The sequence below is a fragment of the Crinia signifera genome, chromosome 2, assembly GCF_055691185.1.
Source record: "Crinia signifera chromosome 2, ASM5569118v1, whole genome shotgun sequence".
Classification (NCBI taxonomy): domain Eukaryota; kingdom Metazoa; phylum Chordata; class Amphibia; order Anura; family Myobatrachidae; genus Crinia; species Crinia signifera.
The window spans coordinates 359832142-359850524 of record NC_139218.1 but is presented as its reverse complement, the minus strand read 5'-3'; the positions used below and the strand labels follow the sequence as shown (position 1 = coordinate 359850524).

The 18383-nt window shown below is 44.7% G+C and overlaps 1 protein-coding gene and 2 pseudogenes across 1 annotated transcript; 2 read left to right on the top strand and 1 right to left on the bottom strand.

The window, feature by feature from the left end:
• Positions 1 to 5836: 5836 nt before the first annotated feature.
• LOC146060807 (5S ribosomal RNA) lies at positions 5837 to 5955 on the bottom strand (annotated as a pseudogene).
• Positions 5956 to 6487: 532 nt separating this feature from the next.
• Positions 6488 to 6606, top strand: LOC146060806 (5S ribosomal RNA; annotated as a pseudogene).
• A 4649-nt stretch (positions 6607 to 11255) lies between these two features.
• On the top strand, positions 11256 to 17259 carry RASL11A (RAS like family 11 member A). The gene is made up of 4 exons (XM_083169867.1): positions 11256 to 11661; positions 13391 to 13447; positions 13544 to 13623; positions 16669 to 17259. The coding sequence occupies exons 1-4, from the start codon at positions 11541 to 11543 to the stop codon at positions 17134 to 17136; spliced, it is 726 nt and encodes a 241-aa protein (XP_083025993.1). The 5' UTR covers positions 11256 to 11540; the 3' UTR covers positions 17137 to 17259.
• Positions 17260 to 18383: the final 1124 nt, after the last annotated feature.

Genomic DNA, 18383 nt, shown 5'->3' with positions numbered 1-18383 from the left:
TAGAAATCACTTTTTAAAAGTGAATATATCCCCTAGTACGGGGGTCCTTGAACTATTTTGCTCTGTGACCCCATAAAAATGACAGGGCCCCAGCAAGTTACTGCGGAAGGTCATTACATCACATGTGTAGTCAGCACATACATGGCAGCATTCTGGAGGTGCAAACTGATGGGAGGAGTCCAAAATAACAGACAATTCAACAGATTCACCAGTCCTTGAATCAATGGTTGATATTAGAAAAGTAATCAGCCTGATGGTCAGCAACATGGCGTAGCGACCCCATGCTGAGAAGGTCGGGACCCACGGTTTGAGAACCACTGCCCTAGTGTCAGATTTCCATTTAAATCCGTAAATTATTGTTCCCTCTCTTTCTACAGCACACATTGTTGCTGGATGTGGTTAAAGTTGAGTATTTACTTGAGCAATTACAAGTATTAGCATCATACAGACTGAACAAACTTTTCCTAAGACGAGGTTGGTTGGTGGTTGGTATCTCGGCAGGTTGTAACCAGATGGATTAGTGCCACGATTAAGTAGGCATATACTGGGGCTGCTCAGCTTGTTAGTTATTTCACTTGCTCAGATACTTCCTGGGCAGCCGGGTCCTCTGGTCATACGTTCACCAAATGTTACACTTTTCATGACTTTGTGTCCTGTGAATCTGACTACTGGAAAGTGTGAAGTTCAGATAAGTGTCTCCTCCCCTGAAGGTAGCTTGTGTCCCCAGATGAAGGAAAGAGAAAAACAGGTTTTTTTTTTGAATTTTATTTTTTTAGTACTTAACAGTTAACTCTTTAAATCCCAATGTCTCTTTGAAAGATGTGCAAAATATCTGATAAAAAATGCCAGCATTGCTCACATTCGTTATATAACTTCAATTTTTTTTGTGTAAACAAAGATTGTTTCCTATATGAGGGAAACATTACAGGTCATTATGCTGAATACAAATACTTGTCAATTTTCACACCGGTTTTGACAAAATCACTTGGCACTGAAAGGGTTAAATCTTTCTCTAATTTCATCCCTCCCTTATTGATTCAGTATATGAGAAGTAGGTTAATAGTTTTCTTCAAATTCACACTGAGGAGGGGAGAAGTTTATATATGCAAACCATAGGGTAGAAGTGTCCGTTTTACACAGCAGTGTATGAATTACATACTGTAGCTGAACTAAAGCAGAAAAAAGTAGAAGTGAAACATTTACAAATACTTTAAGATTTAGAGCAGTGGTGGAGAACCTTTGGCCCTCAAGCTGTTAAACTACACATCCCAGCATGCCCTGCTTTGCTATTTGGCCATGCTAAAACTGTTGTAGGGCATGCTGGGATGTGTAGTTCAACAACAGCTGGAGGGCTTAAGGTTCCCCATCCATGGTTTAGAGCCGTGATGGTTAACCTGTGACACGCCAAGGCACTTTGACTGACACGCGTCTGACCAACCGGTGTGCGGAGAGTGAAAACCCGGAAGTGCGCAAGGGAAGCGGCTAAGCCAGCATGCATGCTGTACCGCCAACTGGAAGGGGACACATCACCTGTCTGCACCGATGCCGACGGCTGGGTCATGGGAGACATAGTGCCAGTGGCTTGGGAGCTGGGACTGCCCAGGTGAGTGTACAGCACCAGCAGAGGAATATGCGTTAAGATCTGCTGGCTCAAATAATTGTCCTCCAGTCGCTGCCCGCTCCGCAGATTGCAGCCACCCGCTCTGCAGGCTGCTGCCGCAGTCTGCCCCGCTATGCATGCTGCTGCCACTCACTGTGTCCCCTACCCGTTCGGTAATGCTGCACCCCTATACTGTGTAAGAAGGGGGGGTGACGGCAGCCATAATGGATATGCCGCAAAATACAGTGAGCAGTATAAATATACAATTAAACTTCCTAAAATATATTTTAGGGAAAAATTAGGTATATCGCCTACAGTGTTATGTGAATGCTACAAGCATGTGAAATAATGAATGGCCTGATTTAGCACAGCATTCTTCATCTATTATCACTATTGTTTATTTGTACACCACAAGGCTTCCCCGTGTCTAATACATAAATGAGTGAAAACAAGAACACAAAGACTTAACAGTACAAGGCAAATAAAGACAGCTGCATCAGGGGACAGGGCACTGAAGTGATTATTACGGTGGCAGAGAACTAGGTGCTGTTCTCCACTATACTCATCAAGCGCCACCAATAGGTCATGTTTTCTAGATTTATTTTACCATGTATACGAAGGGAAAAGGGGAATGGGATAGGGATCGCACCAGTTTATCGAGCACTATGTTATAATAATTATTTTGTTATGGTCTATTTTAAATATTTTGGGACTACTGACTATGGGAGTATTCTCTCCAATTGGTCACCACGCCCTTAGATGCATTCTTGGGTTGGATGTGACAGTCAGTGGTGCACCCCGAGTTTTAGAATTTGTCATATATGACTGTTAGTTCAAGAGAGAACAAGAGAAAAGAAAGAAAACTCTGTTTGGGGGCACCCTTGCGTCCCAAAATATTGAAGTACTATGACTAATCTTAATATATAACTTTTATTCAAAGCATTGTTAAAATAATGGACCACCTCTTACTGCTACACACCGCGAAATTATTTATCATTTTAACTATCCATATTTTTGTCTTATGCTCGGATTTAATTCTTCAAGCAGATCTAAAATATTATGAAAAATTGCAGATCAGTATGAAAAAATGCAACAGTTTATGAAAAAGAAGTTTATGAAAAATGTGAAAAGATGAGAAAAATTGTGAAAAAATGACCATCATAAGTCCAGCCACTTCTTACCCATAAATTAGGGTCGGTTGTGTGGTTAAATCATTGGTTTTGTACTATCTCAATACACATGGACCTTATTCCACTATGTGGTGTTTTCCCAACATTAAGAAAAATAGAACGTCAGCCCTCTTGGGGCTATATCACTTCTGCTGTTCACCCTTCATGCCAAAAGGCAGAGGAACGGGAATGAGAGAGTGTATTGTCCCAGGGTTGTGACTGAAGTAGATAAGATAGCCAACCATCAAGCCAGTGCAATTGCCCCTGGCAACCCTGTTACCATACCAGGCATTGCAGGGTATTCCCAGTGGATTGCAGCCGGCTGCTTGGTTCGCTATGATTTACTGACACAAGAGAAAGGATATTTACTAAACATATAGCAGTGGTCACCCCTGTCAGTGAGACTCCTCTTCTGCTTTTCTCCCTCTTGTAACAAACAGCGGAGGGAAAATGAGAGAGAGGGGCCCGTCCGGGTTTTGACCTATAGATAGTCAAATGACCGATTTCAGTGCCGACGATTTCAGGAGCACCTTGCAAAAATCGTCGGCACTGGAATCGGTCATTTGACTATCTATAGGTCAAAACCCGGGCGGGCCCCTCTCTCATTTTCCCTCCGCTGTTTGTTACAAGAGGGAGAAAAGCAGAAGAGGAGTCTCACTGACAGGGGTGACCACTGCTATATGTTTAGTAAATATCCTTTCTCTTGTGTCAGTAAATCATAGCGAACCAAGCAGCCGGCTGCAATCCACTGGGAATACCCTGCAATGCCTGGTATGGTAACAGGGTTGCCAGGGGCAATTGCGCTGGCTTGATGGTTGGCTATCTTATCTACTTCAGTCACAACCCTGGGACAATACACTCTCTCATTCCCGTTCCTCTGCCTTTTGGCATGAAGGGTGAACAGCAGAAGTGATATAGCCCCAAGAGGGCTGACGTTCTATTTTTCTTAATGTTGGGAAAACACCACATAGTGGAATAAGGTCCATGTGTATTGAGATAGTACAAAACCAATGATTTAACCACACAACCGACCCTAATTTATGGGTAAGAAGTGGCTGGACTTATGATGGTCATTTTTTCACAATTTTTCTCATCTTTTCACATTTTTCATAAACTTCTTTTTCATAAACTGTTGCATTTTTTCATACTGATCTGCAATTTTTCATAATATTTTAGATCTGCTTGAAGAATTAAATCCGAGCATAAGACAAAAATATGGATAGTTAAAATGATAAATAATTTCGCGGTGTGTAGCAGTAAGTAAGAGGTGGTCCATTATTTTAACGATGATTTGAATAAAAGTTATATATTAAGATTAGTCATAGTACTTCAATATTTTGGGACGCAAGGGTGCCCCCAAACAGAGTTCGCTATTTCTTTTACCATGCACAAGTAAGTTGATATATTTTTCTTGGTCGCTAATTATGGCACCTGGTTCTACATATAAGAATCCTAAAAACATTACCTGTTGTAGTACTTGAGGACTGGAGCTTAGAACCACTAACTGGCCTAAGCAACATCTAGAACAGGGGTGGCTAAACCGGTCCTCAAGCTCTACCGACGGTTCACATTTTCAATGGTTACCGACCGTTGCCGATGTGGAAGGTACACGTATATAAAAGTGACTTTCAAGTCACTTCCATATGCGTGCACGCTGGGACGGATATGGGCGGGCAGCTGACATCCGGTGATGTCAGCTGTCAGCCCCCCGCACCCGGGTCACCGCTTCATTACCATGAGAGCGCCCAGCGTTCTCATGGGAAAGCCCATGTAGGCGTTCCCATATGGTAATGCACAGAGGACCGAATTAACGTGATTAATTCCCTATATCACAGGTTCTCAGGACCCCACACACGGTGCATGTTTTGCAGGTCTCCTCACAGAATCAAGTGAAATTATTAGCTCCACCTGTCGGGTGACCTGAAAAAACGTGAACTGTGTGGGGTCCTGAGGACCGACTTTGAGAAGCACTGTTCTGCACTTATTATTCTGAAAATTCCTGTGGTCGTGGGAGGTGGACATCAGCTGTTTGGAACAAGTTCATTATTATTCCCTTCATGGCATGACGAGCTTCACCCGCAGGGGCATAAAACTGGAAGCAGCTTCGGGCTGCAGGAGGAGGCTTGCCAGTCCAGCTGTTGGCCATACATGCTGTGCGCAGATGTCATCCTCAGAATACCCACGCCTGTATTATGTTTTAGAAACAAGCAGCTATTACACTTAATGCTCACCTGCCTCTTCTTTAATTAAAAAACAGTGACTGAATCTTAATATACTGTATTGCTGTGTCTTAGATTATTATTTAGCTGCATTAACAAAAAATAGGAAAGCATCTAGGTTGGATATTTAGCTACGCGGTCCTAGAGTGCAATGATGGGTTTGTCTTCTGACTAGTATTCCTGCCTCACAGCACTGAGGGAGATGCAGTCAGCTTCCAAGCTGCCAGTATGCTAAGAGAATAAGGATGCCAATGCAGGGACGACTGCCATCATCCTGAAAGTGGTGTATGCTGCCGGGTTTAGGCAGTAGTTGGAGGACCTAGGGTTAGGGTGTCGGGGGCAGGGTGTTCAGGCACTTAGAAGAGGGGGTTAGGGATTAGAGTAGTGTCAGGCATTGGGGTGAGGAGGGGGAGGCCTTGGAGGGATAAATAACTTGCAGAGCCCACGTGGGGATTCTCCGCATTGGGATTCCAGTATCCTGATAACAGGGATTACGTATGTATCCCAACTGAGGTTGTGGCTGTGTCCTAATTGTGTGATGTTTGTAATATTCCTTTGGTTCCCACAAAAATCTTGCTACAGCACGTCAGAATATGTGTGAGCTGATCTATGATGTTCTAGGTGCCCCATGCGTTTTTAAATCGATATAGGTACATGACATAACATAATAGTGACAGCTAATATCTATTATTTATAAGGTGCCACAAGAGTTCTGTCCCATTGAACTCAGTGTTCTAATTTATATCACAGCCTCTATAATGGATAAATATTACTCTTTAATAGACAATCACTCTGGCAGTCATTAATACAGGTATTATTTGATACGGCGGCTCCTACCCCTTAATCTTATATTGCCACACCTGGGCTTCCCCAGGGGTCTCCCACCTGAGTACTGTCCCGGCCCTCCACTGCTTGGCTTCCAAGTTCGGAGAGGGTTTGGGCAGTCCAGTGGGGTATGGTGGCAATATGATAGGGTTTTGTGTCTCAATCAAAAAATAGCCTGTTAGGCTGCAAGTAGGAGTGGCTCAGCGAGCGCAGCGGGTGGGTCTCTCTGTTACTTGGATGAAATATTAGGACTGCTCTTGATGGAAGTGCTATGGTTTAATGACCCTTTTTAATAGGGTAAGGCTGATTGCACTTGTGGTGTCTATGGTGCCGGGGTCAGGTGGTCAGATCGGCACAGGAGATGTGGGGATAGGTTATTGATGTCTCACTGGTTTTTAACACCAGGATCTGCTGATTAGGAAAACCAGTGAGCCATCAATAACCTATCCCCACATCTCCTGTGCCGATCTGACCACCTGACCCCGGCACCATAGACACCACAAGTGCAATCAGCCTTACCCTATTAAAAAGGGTCATTAAACCATAGCACTTCCATCAAGTGCAGTCCTAATATTTCATCCAAGTAACAGAGAGACCCACCCGCTGCGCTCGCTGAGCCACTCCTACTTGCAGCCTAACAGGCTATTTTTTGATTGAGACACAAAACCCTATCATATTGCCACCATACCCCACTGGACTGCCCAAACCCTCTCCGAACTTGGAAGCCAAGCAGTGGAGGGCCGGGACAGTACTCAGGTGGGAGACCCCTGGGGAAGCCCAGGTGTGGCAATATAAGATTAAGGGGTAGGAGCCGCCGTATCAAATAATACCTGTATTAATGACTGCCAGAGTGATTGTCTATTAAAGAGTAATATTTATCCATTATAGAGGCTGTGATATTTTTTCTTCCCCATGCAACCAATCTAGGTGTATTACTTGATGTGACTAAGCATAATATTGCATGCATCTAGGGGAACTGAATCATTTCACTGCCTATGATCACTGGTAATTGTACCTCTGATAATAACAGTGCTCAAATGACAAATTAATGTGTGACTAACCCATGAATATTCCTTAAACTAAACCAGTTCAAGGATCACACTACATTTTTAATATAAATGACCCAAATTTTTGTGCCACCCAATTTTAAAAAAAAGTCTTTAATAAAAGTTATATATTAAATTACTCAACCAAATCATTAACAAAGGAGTGCGCCCAAAAAGCGTTTTTTTTCTTTCTTTGTCAGTCTCTTTCTCTGACAAAAAACCCCAGTGTATAACCATTGATTTTAAACGCTGTGCGCACCGCCAACCAGTCAACTACCAGAATTCATCAAGTCCTGTAGTTCATAAAGTTGGTTCAAAAACAGTTACACAGATTGTGAGTCTGTGTGGATCTTTAACTCTTCTTCTTTGCAGCCATTTCCCTTAATATCAGTTGCGTAGGAAAACGTATACAAACACCATGGCAACGCATCAACAAAGCCGCACGAAAACAGAGATGACGTAGCGGTAGATATGACTGTATGCCCCCAGCATCTGTAACCTAGGCAACAGTAAGGGGAGACACGACACGTCACGTCCGGACCGGAGTCCGGAAGCAAATAGACTAATAACAGTAACCAAGGTGACGCAAGGTGACGATATCGCATCGCATCGCATGCGACCATATCGCATGCGATGCGATGACCCGATTTTTCCATAGGATTCAATGTTAAAATGGAATGAGTCCATTTTAACATGGAATTCAATGGAAAAAGGGGTCCTTTTCATACCCCTACTATCCAAGTGGGCATGGAGTTGGATATAAACCTGTAGCGAGCCACCGAGCCCGAAGCGTGGCGAGCGAACGGTATTCTGTGTCCCCTCGCCACACTTCGGGCTCGGTGGCTCGCCACAGGTTTATATCCAACTCCATGCCCACTTGGATAGTAGGGGTATGAAAAGAACCCCTTTTTCCATTGAATTCCATGTTAAAATGGACTCATTCCATTTTAACATTGAATCCTATGGAAAAATCGGGTCCATCGCATCGCATCGCATGCGATATGGTCGGATGCGATGGACCCGATTTCAAAATCGGCAGCCCAGTTAGTACATATGTACCGAGGAATGTAACAATATTATGGCATGCACCATACACAGGGCCGGTGCTAGGGTGTTTGGCGCCTACCTGCAAAATCTAAATTTGCGCCCTCCCATATCTTATAACAGAGCGCACGCTAGAGGCATGCACCACAAAAAAAGGAATTTTGTTCTCACAAGGAATGTGTTCTCAAATAACACCACACAGTAGCACAGTCTTATTCACATTACACCGCATGTAGTGCCACTGATTCAAATTATACCACACATCAGTTTCCCATTACGAAACACAATAGAGTCCATTATTTGTTACGTCAGGCATTTGTACCCTTTATACACATTATGCCACACAGTAGTGCCCCTTATATAAAATGCGAATAGTAGTAGTGCCTTTTACACATAATGCCCACAGTAATATGTCTTACACATAATGCCCACAGTAATATGTCTTACACATAATGTCGACAGTACTACATCTTACACATAATGCCGACAGTAATGCCACTTATACATAATTTCCAGAGTAATGCATACACATAATGCCAACAATAGTGTGATTACAAATAATACCCACAGAAGAGCTGCATACACATAATGCCAACTATAGCGATGCTTATGCATAGTGTCCACAGTAGCACAGCTTTCACATAATGCCCAGAGTAACGTCCTTTACGCATAATGACCAGACTAGCATTGTTTATGTAAAATGCTTACAGCAGTGGCACTTACGCGTAATGCCCAGAGTAGCGACATTTATGCATAATGCCCAGAGAAGCCCTGCATATATATAATGGCTAGGGTAGAGCTGCTTATGCATAATGCCCAGAGTAGCACCCCTTAGCCATAATATCAACCATTGTATTGTTTGCTTAATGCCCAGAGTTGTGCCACCACAATGCCACCTTCCATATCTATAATATGCAAGTGTTTCTTTATACACTTAATTTTGAGAGTGCCACTGTCAAGTCTGTGTTAACTCATGTGCCTCTCACCTCATGTAATGGGAAGGCCACAGTGTCTAGTATAGTGGCCCACCATTCTGGCCGTGGGTAATTAGTTACCCCTTTATTTACAGTGGCACAAACCTTTGCTATACACACTGTCACACAACAGTGTCATTACGTCACCTGCGGTCAGAGCCGGCCCTAACCAATTTGATGCCCTAGGCAAGATTTCAGCTGGAGCCCCCCAGCACTGCCACTAGTTCTGCCTCTGTCCCAGCACCTATCAGCGAGCAAACATAGTATCCCTCACCCAGAGCAATCCAAATCCACAGAGACACAAGTACACATTTTGGTGCCCTGTGCCATCAGTGACCGTATGATCCTTATTACCACAGTGAAGCAGGAAGCTACACCTTCAAGATGTATTAAATCATGTCTGATGAAGAAGGCATAGGTGGACAGATTGGTTTCTGGGAGTCTGGACGTGCAGACAGGGTATTGGCAGACAAAGCACCATATGGGGGTTATAGACAGACATTAGTAGCATTGATGGAAAGGTGGAAAGACTGCACAATATGGGGGCATAGATGGACAGGCAGACAGACCAATGGATGGATGGGACAGGGCATAGAAGGGTGGATTGGAGGGCATAGATGGAATACAGTACGTGGGGCATGGGCAGACAGGCAAAGCATCAAATGGGGGCATAGATGCACAGACAGACAAATGGGAGGGTGCACAGATGAACAGAAGGGAGGGGGCATAGACTGACAGATGGGAGGGGTAGGAGATATAGACTGACAGAAAAAAAAGACAGATCATTATATGGGGATGTAGAAGGGGGTATAGAGAGATGGACGAGAGGGGGCACAGATGGACAGACATGGCCCGGACCCTCTAACTAGGAGTGTGCAGCTGCTTTGGGGCCCAACAGATTAGGGGGAGGTCCCAAAAGCAATCTCACTAAACCCTCTAAAAAATATATTTTTATTTTTTATGACTGCTTTGGCAGAGTTTGGGGCCTAGTAGGAGTCAGTAACAGTGATGGTGAATTAAGGGGGTCACAGGGAGGGGGAAGGTGGGCACAGAAAGACCTGATGGTGGCACAAGGAGAGCGAAGGGTGCTCACAACGAGGGGTAGGGTATCTGTCAGGTGGGGGAAAGGTTTCACATCACTGAGAATAATCCACCCCCCAGACACACCCTTGTGTCCCATCAGGGACTGCAGCATCAATCCATGCACTACTGACCACTGTGCATGTCGCAGCTCCGGCGGTAGGGGAGAGCTGAGATCACCTGGAAGCTCCAAGCAGCAGCATCGCTAGCTTCTCTTCAAGCTGCAGTCCAACTCCGGCCACTTGCTATCAGGGGTGGCGCTGCTGCTGCAACTGCTCCTTCCTTGCTGACGTCAGAGAGAAGTTCCGTGAACCTGGAGTGCTGCAACCGGCTCAGGTTTTTTAATGCGCTTGTCAGGCAGCTGCAGTGGTCAGCTGGCCTGATGTGGGTTGGTAGGGGTTTGGAAAAATATGTAATATTACCACCTCCGCATGCCGGATTTACTGCAATTCCACCCAGACCAGGCGGGGCAGCGTCACTCACCAGGACTGGGTCGGGAGCTTCCATCCCGCTGCTGTGTGGGGAGCTTTCAGCCAGGCTGCTTGTGTGGTGGCCTAAGCCTACTGCCGGCGCCGCTGCCTGTCATATACTTTGACAGACGCAGGCTCCGGCAGCCCGGACCTACACTGCAGTAATGAACGAGGGGAAGAAGCGCCTCTAAGGGCCGGCGCCTACCTGCTTTGCAGGCTGTGCTGAGCGGGTAGCGCCGGCCCTGACCATACAGACATCACACCAGTAAGAGCACAGTATACCCGTATAGAGGAATGTAACAATATTATGGCATGCACCATACAGACATCACACCAGTAAGAGCACAGTATACCCGTATAGAGGAAGGTAACAATATTATGGCATGCACCATACAGACATCACACCAGTAAGAGCACAGTATACCCGTATAGAGGAATGTAACAATATTATGGCATGCACCATACAGACATCACACCAGTAAGAGCACAGTATACCCGTATAGAGGAATGTAACAATATTATGACATGCACCATACTGTACAGACATCACACCAGTAAGAGCACAGTATACCCAGAGGAATGTAACAATATTATGATGACATGCACCATACAGACAGAGCAGGAAGAGCATATGAAGCTATTTACCCATATAGAGGAATGCAAGCAGTGTGCACTCCACCTGGCACACATGCCCACACTACCACCCCAGCACTATTGTCTCTGTGTGCTGCCCTCATCTCACAGGTGTCAGGAAACCCCATTGTCCATCAGCGGATCCTCCGGCAGCGCCGCTTTGTGCATCGCTATCTCATGATGATGACGATCAGCGGGGAGCGCGTCACTCTGCGTAACCGGAGCCTGTCCCCCGCCCCGTCCGCCCTCTCCAGACTGTGCAGCGCTTATAAGGAGCAGCAGAGCCTGGGAGAGACAACCACACACAGTCACACTGTTCTGCACAGAGACGGCCGCTGCGCGCTCAGCCCCAGAGCCTGACAGCTATTATACTGCACTGTGACAGCTCTGCAGCCGCACACTGCGCCCTTACCCTGCGTCTACACTGCGCCTTGGATGCATCGATCTGAGTAACCCCGGATTTATCACCCCTATTCTCCCATGCGTCTACCAGCCATGTCCAGTAACTTTCTCCTGACACCCATCCCGGAGTCTGCGGACTACCTCACTGTGCGGGATATAAAACTGGCTGTAATGGGGACAAGCAGCGTTGGGAAAACTGGTGAGTGTCCTAAATATCACATTTACAGAGTAATTAATGAATAAAAATATAATTATCACCAATTGTTTTGGAAGCTGTCATCAGCCTATGGCAAGTTACGCATCGAAACCTTTCAGTGCCAGATTATATTCACATACACAAAGTATTGTAATTCGTATATATATATATATATATATATATATATATATATATATATATATATATATATATATATATATAATTACTGCTATGGTAAATGACATCTATATAGGATCCTGAATTAATGATAGATGCTGCATATGAGACTTTAACAGTCTGCTGTGTGTTCACTTCCAAAATAGTATCCCATTTAATTTCCTCATTTTGACTACTCTAATTGGCCAGAAGTTTTCTATTCTGCACATTTATAATAGTCTAGTTCTATATTATATGTGTGTGTGTGTGTGTCTCTGAATGTTCCGTTTATTACACTCTTAAAAAATATATAACTTGTTTCTGCATTTCTAATGTGTGTTCATAACTATGTAGCTTTTAGCCTGTTATTTGGTGGCTGCCAGCATACAAAGTCAAATCAATCTGAATTGAAGTACATACAATACTAATATAATACAATGATTGAAGCACTGGTTTGACTTGGGTCATTGTGTTGCATGACACTGTAAAGCAGCACAGACCTTACGATTCAGATAATTAAAATAATCAGATTGACAATACAGTTGGGGTGTGTGTGTGTGTGTGTGTGTGTGTGTGTGTGTATGTATGTGTATATAGGTAAACAAATTGCTCTTCATGCAGAATCTTCATCCAGTAGTAAGGTCCATTTTAATTTAAACCTACGATTATAGTGTAATCCGCTTACTAAATTCTTGAATTGCACAGGCGCTGATAATGCGCTCTCCAGGAGTAACAATCCCCTGATCTACAAAGCAACCCTATTGTTGTCAGTTTAACAAAGTAGATAAAAATAATCTGGCTAGATGCATGTGTCAGTATTGAACATTAATATGATTGCCATAAATGCAGTCATTTATTTGGGTATTATGTGAGACCATCTAATTTGCAGTAACACACATATATATATATATATATATATATATATATATATATATATATATATATATATATATATATATATATATATATATATATATATATATATATATATATAATGATAATAGGTATAATAGGGTTGTATGACGTTCCGAGTCTGGTGGCCATGCGGGATACCGGGTGATCTCAGAGGTTTTTTTTTTTTTTTAAATACAAGTCATGGTTTTGGCTTGTAAATGATTGGTCCTTTAAAAAAAAAAAAACCTCAGCGTTCAGCCGGCATCCTGCATGGCCGTCAGACTGACAATGCATCGGGCTGTATTCAATGCGGCCGGCGATGGGGTTAAACGGCGACGATCACCGAAAACAATTGCCGTTTAACCCCCGTGCCAGCCGTATACAACGTTCCGGGGGAATCCTCACTGTCAGAGGACAGCGAGAATTCGCACCCAAACTGCGAGGGTTGTGGCTAATGCAGGGAGCCCGCTGCATTTAGGCACAAGCCTCGCTGTTTTAGCGGCCGCAGGCGTCGTTTCCACGTAGCTGTAAAAACTCAGCGGTGTGTGCAAGGGGGTCAATCGGCACTGCTCGCAAAAAGCATTCAATACTGCCCATTATATCCTGCTCTGTATATTTCTATGAGCTCATTATTGTGTTTTCTATATTTACAACTAATAGAACATGTTTTCTCCTTTTCCAGCAATGATCGTCCGATTCCTCACAAAAAGATTTATTGGGGACTATGAAACCAACACAGGTAAGCCTTCACGCTGCTTGACTACAGCTTGAACATGCCATCGCATCATCTGTGACCTTTTTACTTAATACGGCATATTTGTATTTTATTAAACAGGAAATCTGTACTCCAGGCTGGTGGTTGTGGATGGAGAGCATATGGCTTTGCAGATCCAAGACACGCCAGGCTTTGTCAAGGTAGGCATCTCATTTGGCATAACACACTGCATAGGTTGTTTGTCTGCCATCTGTCAGGGAAGATGTATCCATCCAACAACTTGTTTTCATTCAATGTTAAATCATCTGCAATTCGTATGCCTCCAGCCCCCCTAAAGTCTGTCTTGTGCTGAGCAGTAGCCCACGAATGAGTCACAAGTTCTCCTGACTCAGACACTCTTTAAATTGGGTATTGTAGGCACTTGTCATAAATATACCTAAAGCATAGAATTTTACGAGCCTCGTAAGGTCTCAGGATATTTCAGCTTGCTTAGAACCAGCTCCAGATCACACTAGGATGTAGAGGGAGAATAGAATAGTGTGCCGAGCATACACTCTACTAAGGGGATACTGTCACTAGGCCAACATACAGGAAGGTCGACATGGGTTAGATTGACAGGGTCATTAGGCCAACATGGGGAAGGTCGACATGGAACCGACATGTGCAACAGGCGGTATTTCATGCCCTACCATCCACTAGGCAATGGTCAGAGAATAAAATAGTGTGCCGAGCGTAGCAAGGAACCGAGCCTGAAGCATGGCGAGCGCAGCGAGGGGACGCGGTGCTACATTTCAGTGTCTGTGTCGGCATTCAAGACAAAAAAACCTTGAAACCCACTGTCAACCTAATGACACTGTCTACCTTCTGTCAAGTCAACCTTCATGCATGTTGACATAGTGGCGTCGACCTAGTTGTTGTCTATACAATGATCCATACCCCTGATAAGGTCCATACACACTGGGCGATTTCGAGCTGAAAGCCGCTCAAACTTAGTATTTTGAGCGGCTTCTAGCTCAAAGCCGCCCAGTGTGTACGGCCCGGCGATGTGCGCTGCTGCACGCTCCCGCATCATCGCCGGCAAAAGCCATTCATCTGCTTGTATTACCAGCAGAAGAGCGGCTTTGAGGACGGCTTCGCATAGTGCTGCGCTATGGAAACCCGCCCTCCCCAGCTGACAGCGCTGGGCAGGGCGTATGCACTAAGCGGCTTTCCCCCCCCAGTGATGACAGCGGCCATCGCTGTCCATACACGCTAGGCAAAATCGCCCAGTGTGTATGGACCTTTACTTACACCAGGGGTCACTTTAGGAGATGCACAAATTCTCTGATGCAGCGATGACTGGCGAATGGCTTCATGTTTACCCTGTATCCCACACTTGTATAAATCACTGACATATTATATATTAAATTATGTCCGTATGTACCGGGAACTTTTATCTATCCGCCCCCAGGAGAAATGTGATTCATAAACATTCTGCTCATAAATGACTGCATAACTGGCTTTGTCTGAGACTGCCAAGCATTGTAATTGCTCAGATGTAGACAGTAGCGAGATAGGGAAATTATACCGACTTCTAAATAAGGGGCCTGACTTTAATTCTTACGCAAGGGGGTATTGCACAAGAGCCATTAAAATAAGAAATCAGGGACTGCATGTGCCTCACTGGGCATGTAAACAAGAATGCAGTTGCAAGTTTGGATAGAATAACCATTCCATAAAATTAACATGTCTGGGCAGCCTTGATTGCACGCCTTGTTAAGGTGGAACTACTACACTCAGCGTGGAGTGCCTGCATGTGCAGATACAGTACTTATGATGACTGCCCCTGCAGTTGTAAAAACAGTGGGTCAGGATGGGCTTCACTATGCAGACTTATATTAGGGCCAAATGTATCAAGCTTCAAAAAGTGATAAAGTGGAGAGTGATCTACAAGCAGCCAATCAGCTCCTACATGTTATTTTTTTCAAACCCAGCCTGTGACATGGCAGGTAGGAGCTTATTGGCTGGCTGTTTATCACTCTCTATTTTATCACGTTTGAAGCTTGATACATCTGGCCCACAGGGACCTATAGATCATAATCCATGTCCTCTATAGTTGTATACACACAGTGTGATTTTGGACTTGATAGTCTAGAAGGTTAGCCAAAATCGCCAAAAGTGTACACTGCTGGCGATAGTGATGGACGGCTCTGCTATCTCCAAGCTATATAGACAGTGCAGACAAGCCAATTTTGACTAGCTATGCCTATGGCCAAATACACACATGGACCCTTATTCTGGTTCAAAGTGAGTTCTATATTGCAGTGTAAAAATAAAGATCTTTCTACATCAGGATACTAATCCTGAGTAGTACATCCACAGGGCTATATTGGCTAGTACGTTGAATTGGCATTAGCCTTCTTTAGAACATCCATACAAGACAAAGAGCCTGATTCGGGGTTAGCAAGGCTGCATTTTGTACAGATTGGCACAACCAAGCTGCACTGCAGGTGGGGCAGATGTAACATGTGTAGAGTTAGATTTGGGTGAGATGTGTTCGAGCTGAAATCTAATTTACCTTGTAAGAATAAGGCCGTCTGCAAAAATCGCAGTCTTGCTAACCAGTTTCAGGCCCAAGTAAGGTCGAAAAGGGAACATGGCTCTCATTTTGCAGTTTGGTTCTGGGGCAGTGGTATCTTACAGCACCAAAAGACTTCTTAAACTGAATTGCCATGTAAACGTAATGGCTATTTTTTTTTATTAGGGGTCTATTCTGATTCTTGCCCTGTAGGAATCTTTATTCCACACTCGCTGTACCTTGCACTGTCCCAATAACATTGAAACCGTTTCATGCAACTCAGAACATATGAGGAACACTTTGCATGTCCCCAGCTACAGTTCCTTAAAATAATAATCATTATTATTATTATTATGTGAAGCCGAGATGTCTAAATACCCTTTATGCTTTATTTTTCTGTTTGTAGCATAACCCAAACCTTATTGGAGGCCTCTTCTGTGCTTGTATAGTGTATTACAGTGGTTCTCAAACTTGGTCCTCAGGACCCCACACAGCTCCCCTGGCACGTGCACAGGTGCATTCATTACTCATTGACACAGGTGGCGCTAATTATTTCACTTGTGATTCTGTGAGGAGACCTGCAAAACGTGCACCGTGTGGGGAACTCGAGGACCGAGTTTGAGAACCTGTGATGTATTCGTACCATGTGAATAAAGTGCTAACCGGCTGTATTGCGCTTTGTGTGCAGGTGGGAGATGACGTGTCCCAGGTGACAGACCTGTTGCGCTGTGTGCATTCCGCGGAAGGATTCCTCCTGGTCTACTCCATCACGGACTACAGAAGCTACGAGTACATCCGCCACCTCCATCAGCACATCCGGAAAGTACACTCAGACTCTAAGATTCCCATCCTCATAGTGGCTAATAAAGGGGACCTCCTCCATATGAGACAAGTCTCTTCAGAAGCCGGGGTCCAGCTCGCTAATGAACTGGGATGTTCCTTCGTGGAAATCTCCACCAGTGAAAACTGTCAGGACGTTTGTCAGGTGTTCCAGCACCTCTGCAAGGAGATCAGCAAGCACCAGTCCACCAGCTGTGGCGAAAAAAGGAGAGGATCCGTCATTCCCCGACCCAAGTCGCCCAACATGCAAGACCTAAAGAGACGTTTCAAACAGGTGTTGTCGCCAAAACCAAAAGCGCCCTCTGCCATGGCATAGTTAGAACTGTTGAAAGAGATTCCTTTCTATTTTTTAATACTTATTGGAGAATAATTTATTTTTGTATGGACATTTAAATGTGTATGTTGGCATACATCATAAATAATTATATATTTATTTATACATGATGTGTTACTTCTGAGTCTAACATTTCCTATGGGTCAGTTTAAGTGGCTGTGCAAAGTTGTCAATGGATTCAAGAGCTCAGGCTGCAGGAATATGGCCTTTCTACATCACCGCCGGGGGTGGAAATTCTCCTGTAGACCGGTGGGCATGAGGAGTCTGGGGGGGTGGCTGGCCGGGTGGGCTGAGTCTTGTGGCTGTCGTGAAATATCAGCTTCCACCAGTCCCCAGCAGCTTCTCTGACATGCTTGCGTCAGGGAAAACCCAGCCTGATCTGGGCGCATGAGATGAGACCTAATCGGACAAGTTGTTTATTAAATTAGAGAAATGGGCATATATAGAAGTCTATGTACTAAGCCTTGGGGAGGGCTGCCACTAGGATTTTGGGGCCCGGGACTGATTCCCCCCCCCCCCCCTCCTTTATATCTTCTCCCTTCACTTACCGCCTGACTTCTGCTCTGAGTCCCTCATCCCCTCCTACTGACGATCCTGAAGCTTCTTCAATGCAGGATGCCGGCGGCCAATTAAAATGCAGCACCAGCTGGTGAGCCAATCAGAGCTTGTGTACCGGCAGCCATTCTGATTGGCTAAAGGTACACAAGCTCTGATTGGTTCAAAAGCCAGGGCAGCATTTTAATTGGCCTCCTGCATTCAAGAAGCCTGTGCTTCGGGACCTGCACCGAGCAACGCAGGAGCACAGCGGAGGCAGTCACGGGGTAGTGGTGGGCAAAATGAGCTGCCAGGGCCCGGGACAGCTTTACCCACAGCACCCCCCTTTTGGCAGGCCTGGGGAGAGAGATAAAGTGGATTTAGATAAAGTACCAGCCAATCAGCTCCTAATTGCCATGTTACAGGCTGTGTTCAAAAATGACAGGAGCTGGTTGGTTGGTAGTTTATCATTTTATATCTCTTAAAGCTTAATACATAGACCCCATTGCACATAGACTCCTTAGTCTTTAATGATCTGTGTACATAGACCCCTTAAGGCCCTCTTACATTAGAACAATTGTGGCTAATTTTGATGTTTCATGCCGATATATCATCTGAAAAGTGCCACATTGTTTGTGTTTTCCATCTGATTCGATCCGACGTGCAGGCCCGTGACAGTCGAATGGGAGCCTCTA

What these genes read in the sequence shown, in the direction of transcription:
- RASL11A (XM_083169867.1), top strand. Translation starts at nt 11,541, where the DNA reads ATGCGTCTACCAGCCATGTCCAGTAACTTTCTCCTGACACCCATCCCG. An exon ending in AAGCAGCGTTGGGAAAACTG is followed by an intron (nt 11,662 to 13,390) that starts GTGAGTGTCCTA and finishes CTCCTTTTCCAG; the next exon opens with CAATGATCGTCCGATTCCTC. An exon ending in ACACGCCAGGCTTTGTCAAG is followed by an intron (nt 13,624 to 16,668) that starts GTAGGCATCTCA and finishes CTTTGTGTGCAG; the next exon opens with GTGGGAGATGACGTGTCCCA.